General features: G+C 50.1%; 1 protein-coding gene across 1 annotated transcript; it reads right to left on the bottom strand.

Moving 5' to 3' along the window:
• Window positions 1–1,379: 1,379 nt before the first annotated feature.
• Window positions 1,380–5,904, bottom strand: MSX2 (msh homeobox 2; the record flags this gene model as incomplete). The annotated part of the gene is made up of 2 exons (XM_082490009.1): window positions 1,380–1,804; window positions 5,550–5,904. The coding sequence occupies 2 exons, from the start codon at window positions 5,902–5,904 to the stop codon at window positions 1,380–1,382; spliced, it is 780 nt and encodes a 259-aa protein (XP_082346135.1).
• Window positions 5,905–6,901: the final 997 nt, after the last annotated feature.

Here is a 6,901-nt window from a genome sequence, read left to right as displayed (position 1 = left end):
CCACAACAACATGCTAAGAAAATAAATCCAGGAGAAGCTCTGCCTTCAGTGCTCCACAGCCTTTGGAGTAACTTTCTCACAAAGTTTAGCAAGAGTAATACATATAATACAATAGTTATAAGGAGAAACCTGGGGAAGATACTGCCAGCGCTCGGGAGCTCCCACGGGGACAGACAGGTTTACGCAGTCTCTTGGCACCCCACCGTCCTCCTAGTAGGGTTGTTTGTTTGTGATACCTGGATCTCTCTTAAAAAGGGCTTGAAGCATGAGTCACTTATATTGGCATCCTTTGCAAGGAAAGGAGAGGAAGACTCGGGGGGATTCTTCTATTTAATACAAACTGTTGCAAATACTAATAAAAAACCCCAAACATCTCCCAGAAGTGTTCAACAATCCTTTGCTCACCACCACTGTGGAAACAACGCACGCCTTTTTCCCTCTGAAAGCTTCCTTCCCTGTCTCCTGGTTTTCAAAGAGCATTGCAGAGCCAAGATTACCTGGCTGTAGCCAAAAATTTCTATGCATGCCAATAGGAAGAGATAAAGACCAGACTAACTAACAACCCTCCCTTACACTTTACCTCCCCTCACAGTGCTTTACAAACGCTGAAGCTGTTTATACAGATAAGGGATTTACAGGAGCCAATGTTGGTAAAGCTGTTGCTCTACTTTATGCATTTAGGGGCCCTGATGCTCATCGTTTTGCAAATATTTGTTGATGTTCGGGATGCAAAAAATTTTCCCCTGCCCCCAGAAATGCAGGAACTCGCTGGCTCTGAACTTCACTCGGACTCTACTGGGTCTAGTTTCTATTTACACGGTGTCTCTAGCTAAGGGCTCTGCTTTCTTTAAAAAAAAAAAAACCCAAACAACAAAACCTTGAATAAACCTTTTTATTTCCCTCCCCCCTGCCCCCATATTAAGTGATGACACTTGAGAGTGTGGGTTTGGGGCATGCACCTCTCTGACTTTAAACATGTGTTGGGCGCCATCAGGAAGGCTTTGGGAAATCTCTGCCTCCCATAAGATGAGATTGCTTTTTCACCCATTCTGTTTTATTCTAATTTTACGTGCACCGTAAAAAAAACCCTACATTTGCTCAAATGTTTTTTCTCTTTTTTCTCTTTTTTTGTTTGTTTGCTTTTACATATTTTTTTTCTTTGAGGATCAGACTCTGAGCACTCAGAGCACTCTCAGAAGACACCCAACCCATAGCATACAGGATGCCTTGCTTTGCTAACGCAAACTCCTGTACACTCAGAATGGCAGATAGAAGCGTGCAGAAAGAACGGCCAGTACTGGTTTGGGTACTGCCTTCTCAGGGTTGGACATGATCCACCAGGAAGTCTGTCTCACTGTCGCTTTGTCTTTCTGATCTTCTTAGGATAAGTGGTACATGCTATATCCAACGGGAGTAGCATAGAGTCCAACGGGCGGGATAGGAAGCACAGGTCTGTGAAAAGGGTAGGATGTTCCGTACAGTGAGGCAGCCTGGATGGGAGAGTTGATGGGGAAAGGGAGGCTGAACCCCGACGGCAACATGGGCTTCGCTGCCATTTTGAGCTTCTCTAGCTCAGCCTCCTGCAGTCTCTTGGCCTTGGCCCTCCGATTCTGGAACCAGATTTTGACCTGGGTCTCTGTGAGGTTGAGGGAGCTGGAGAACTCGGCTCTCTCGGCGATGGACAGATACTGCTTCTGGCGGAACTTGCGCTCCAGAGCCAGCAGCTGGGAAGTGGTGAATGGGGTTCGGGGCTTCCTATTCGTCTTGTGCTTCCTCAGGGTGCAGGCAGTGGGGCTCAGGTGTCCTGCAAGGAAGGGAAAGGCTGGTTACCACAAAAGCAGGGAGACCTGGGTGCTCCAGAGAGATGCTGTGTGTGAGAACGCTGGGGTGGGAAGGAAGGGGTATGTGAAGGGAGCATCCTGCCAGGTGATACCCTCAAAACAGAGGTTCCTTTTGCAAGTGGCTCTGGAAGTCTTTTTCTGGCCAAACTTATGTTCACAGGACTTCAGCAGATGTCCTGGGAAGTGAAATTTTGCCTCAGTGATTTCAAAAGGACAGCTTGTAGGCAAACGGCACAAAGGATTCACAGATACATACACAGCAGATTGCTTTAGGAGTCACATCACAGGGGTCTAGAGCAGACAAAACAGCTGTCTTGGTAGCTGCAGAACTGGAGGAGTAACCCCAGCAAAGCACAGGACAAACATATATGCAAAAGCAGGAGATTCGCAAAAGGACAGTGGTACAAGAGACGAGCCCAGCCCAGCCCCGCTCCGGGATTTCTCCACCAAGAGCAACAAGTCAACCCTATCTTTTTTTCTGAGAACTGAAGAAGTGGGTCTGATAATTTTGGTGGTTTAAATAGCTGGGCATTTTTCGTGGCTATTTCTTCTTCAAGAGCAAGTTTTTCCTCTGCTTAATAACTTCTCTTCTCAAGGAGTATTTTCTGGTTTTCAACAAGTATCAAAAAAAGAAGAAGAAAGCAGTGCACTTTTCATTCAACGTTTAGCTTTTATGACATTTGTCAATTAGAAGCCCTAACACCTATCTGCAGCACCTGTAGCCAATACAAGTCAGGAAATCTACTACCTTTTGTCCGTGCCTTATAACCCCAATCAGGTTAGGCACACGTGCCCGGGATGGCACATCGCTGACCTGTCTTCAGATTCATTTTGCATTTCACTAATAATTTTGCAATCTAAAGAATAATTAAAAAGCATGTGGCTGGCTTCAAAAGATGAGCGATTTGGCTGTGTTTCAGATCACTCCTGGGGCATACAGCAAGCCACCCTAGCTCCCCAGTCCAATACAGAAAATGGCACACAGGCTGCTTTTAAGAGGCTGCTAAATTTTGTACGTGCTGTAGTGTCTGGTTTAAACGCTTGCCAGTATTTGCACGTCGTGTTTTCTGCACCCCGTTCACTTTACTCTTTTATTTGTTGAAATAAACTGGACCACGAAACTGTTTAAGTGCATATCATGCAACTAAAAAATCCCACGAGGCAAGTGTTCAAAAGTTCAGAAAGGAGAGGGAGAAAAACAACTACAGCCGAAAAAGTCAAAACTTCTCTTACTCTTCTTTTAGATACCGAATGCAAAAAATAAATCCCTTGTAGAAAACAACTTGTCAAATAGCGTCTTATGATCACACCAGGGCATTGTAATAATTAAAGTGCTCACCGTCACGGTTGTTTCACTCCTAAAACTACATTAAATTAAAACTAAAACAAAAGGACCCTAAATTCACTAATGGTCAGTCTGTAATTCACTCTCTCTTTTAAAACGCAGCGAAGCTCTGCAGAGACCCAGCGGAAAGGGGGCTCCTTCCAGGAGGGATGGGCTTTACGAGGGCGACCGTCGCTCCGGGGATGGTTGCCCGTCCCAGCGCCTTCCCCGGCTTTCGGGTTAGCCCGACCCGTCCCGACTTCTGCTACGCGCGGGGGAAACCGCAAAAACCATGCTTTTAAATTAAATCCCGGACAAATATTTCCCCCGGAATACATCCCAGCGTTCACGGGCTTCTTTCCTCACCCTCCCCCAAGTGACTGCCAGGCTCTGACAAGAAGCAGGGACCGTCGGCACCACAGACCCTGTAATTGCGTTTATCCCATGCCAGTCCTCAAGCACTCACTGCAGTGATTTGTTTTGCTATTTTTTTTTTTTTTCCCCCTGTTTATCCTCCGTTTTCTGGCCAATGTCGGACAAAAATCACCACTTGGAGACGGTTCCCTCTCCGTGTTGTTAAAAAAAAAAAAAAAAAAATCTCTTACAGCTCTTTCCCCAGTTCATCCCACCCGTAAGATTAATAATAATAGATCGAGGAGCTGCTTCTAATGTCAAAACCCTCCCCGGACAGACGGGCTTCTGGCGGGAGGACTGGTGGTTGGCTCTTGCTGTCACACCAGCTCCGAGGGGGCCGAGAACCGGGGAGGTGGGAAATTAGGAAGATGATCGTGGCCGAAGGACTTTCCCCGCCCTGATCATCATTTTTTCGTCCTAAATCCCGCTGAAATCACCGGACCTAAACTCCCTACCTACTGGAGTCCTTTACAAAGCTATTTCGCAGATCTCACAAACCGCCGATTTTAGTAGAGAAAGAGGAGGAATTTCGCAGGGAAAAAGAAGCGTTCCAAGAGAAGATTAGGCCTTGTCTAAGTCTGAGGGTTAGAGCAGTTTTAGAGAAGGGGGTCCGGGTAGGAGCACACGATTCTTTTCACGCTTTTCCAGCATACTTGAGGCTACATGAAAATCGCAAACCGGAGGTAGGCAGGGAATGACACGGGCGGGATGCTTCTCCTCTCCCGGGCCCTCTCTCAGCACGTTAGAAATCAAATTAATTCGGGGTTATCGCAAAGGAAAGGAAGGGGCTGAAAGCCAAATCGAAATGATTGTCAAAAAAAAAAAAAAAAAAAAAGAAAGAGCTGCAGAGCTGTAATGGCACTAAACTTTCTTCTTGCAATATTAAATTAATAGGAGCAAATTCTGCGAGACTGTCCGGCTCAACAGTTCGCGTCTGTAAAGTCATTAACTTAAATAAAGCAGAGCATTTCATTTACATCGGGCAAGTTAGAGACGCGCGGAGGGGAACGGATCGATCTGCTAATACAGGTGTACTGCCGCCAAGGCTCTCGGCGATGGGAAGGCAGAGTCTACCACTGCCGGGCTACGTTTCTCACCTTATCTTGAAGGTAGTTTTGGGGCTTTTTATTTCTTGAAAGGAATGGAATTGTATTTATTAAAAAAAAAAAAAAAGTGATCTCACAGAAAGCGAAATGTAATTCAGCGCAGACACAGCAGCGCGGCTCGAACAGCAAAAGGGTTTAAGAAGTGACCTGTCACCTCCGGATCGCTTGTCCCTAAGGCGGTGGGGAGGGGGTCGGGAGAGATCGCAGGGGCTAAAGAAGTGAGGTCAGGCCCAGCCCGGGGAACTTTGACAGGGAGAGGGACAGAAAGACCCTGCCAGCAGGCACCGCGGCGGCAGTCAGCGCGCAGAAAGCGCGCAAGGCTGGAAGGGGCAATTCCCGACTGTTTAAGAGCGAGGGGATTGCTTTGCAAGGTTTGGCGTAAGGGAGAAGGAAACAGGGAGAATTTCCATTTCTCGTTGCAACAGGATAACAGAAATGTACGAACTGGCAGCCGGTGAGCCATGTGTCGGGAAAGGGAGCTAGTCCGTGGTAGCTCCTCATCCTTCCACGGTTTAAAAAGCATTATATATTATATACAATATATATGTATATAAATATAAACAAATATATATCTGTATAAATATATAAATATAGCATATATGGGAATAAATATGTAACATACATATAAACTCACACACACGTTGATATAAATACATATATAAAATGTAATGCATATATGTATATATCCAGCGCGTATCCTGTGCGTCTCGGCGCCCGGGGAGCAGCGCAGCCCGGGGGCCGGGAGCCCGGGGCCGGAGCGGTGCCCTCCTGCCCTCGCTCCCCGTCCGCCGGCGACTCCCGCGGGCTCCGCGCAGCCCCGCGCAGCCCTCCGCCGCCCCCGCCGCCGCTTCCCCGGCCACTCACTTGGCGGAGGGGAGTATCTCCCGGCCTCTTGGATCCAGGACGTGCCGTCCTCCGAGTTCTCCGATTTGACCGAAGAGGTGTCGAAGGTTTTTGTAAGCGCCCCGGGGGGGCTGTGCGCGTCCCGGGAGCCGTGGCCCGGCAGCAGCAGGTTCCTGGAGGTGCCCACGGCCGCCCCGTCGGCGCTGCCCCCCGCCGCGGCCAGCGGCAGCTCTTTGGGGGGTTTCTTGTCGGACATGAGGGCTTCCACGCTGAACGGCAAGCTGGACACCTTGACTTTGTGGTGCTCCTCGGCGCCGGCCGCCGGGCCCTCCTCGTCGGAGGAGAAAACCTCCTTCGCCTTGGAAGGAGAAGCCATCGCGGGTGCGGAGGGAGGCTGGAGCGGGGCCGCCCGGGGAGCTGCGCTGCGCCTCTGCCCGGCCCTGCGCGGGGACTGCGCGAGTGAAGCGCTGCGCTGCCGCCCCCCTCTTTTCCCCCCTCCGGGGGCTCCCGGCTCTTTCCTCCTTTGGGAAGTGGAGTAAGCGCCCCGACGGCCAATCAGGGCCCGCGCTGGGGCCTGACGTCGCGGGGTGACTCATGCCATTGGCTCGGCAGCGGGAGGGAGGGTAGAAACTTTTTTTCTTTCTTTTTTTTTTTTTTTTTTCGGGGCTTATTTTGTTTGGGGTGTTCCCCCCCTCCCCCCGCCCGCCCTCTCCCCCCGTCCCCCCCCCGTCCCCTCCGAAATGAATTAGGAGTTAATGACACGGGGAGCCAGCGGAGCTGTGCTATTAAGGAGCCGTCCGGGGCTATAATCATACCAAAGCAAGAGAGAAAAAAAAAAAAATGCCGCCGGGGTAATTAAGGCTGATGATTAGGCGAAGAGGAAACTTTAGAAGATCGCGGCTTTGCCTCCTCTAGCCGCCGGCCCCGCTCCTCCCGGTGTCCCCCCCTCCATCCGCCCCCCGCCGCCCCGTCGGGTACCGCCGCGTCCCGGCCCCGCCGGTCCCCCCAGGGACCAGGGTCTGCCCGGCCCCGGCCGGCTCCCCGAGAAACGGGGTGCTTCCCCGCGGAGTTGGGGGGGGGGGGTTGGGGCGGGGGGATGCTGGGCCCTCGTTCAGCGAAACGTCCCTACGGAGAAACGCGAGCGCCTTACCGCGCCGCTCATTTTTCATCCGAAAAGGGTTTTTTTGTTTGTTTTGTTTGCGTTTCCGCGGCAGCAGGACCCAAGTCAGGCAAAACCACTCTGCAGAGGTTAGATCTGTAATTATTATTTTTTTTTCCAGCGTCAATTACACACGTGATGAATAGATGCACTTTAATAAATTAGGGACACGCAGCCCTTAATTAAGAGGCATATCAAACCAGTACTATGAAAG

The sequence above is a fragment of the Vanellus vanellus genome, assembly GCF_965231255.1.
Source record: "Vanellus vanellus genome assembly, chromosome: 13".
NCBI classification, from domain to species: domain Eukaryota; kingdom Metazoa; phylum Chordata; class Aves; order Charadriiformes; family Charadriidae; genus Vanellus; species Vanellus vanellus.
Note: the sequence above shows the minus strand (reverse complement) of the source record. Positions and strands in the feature narration are given on the sequence as shown.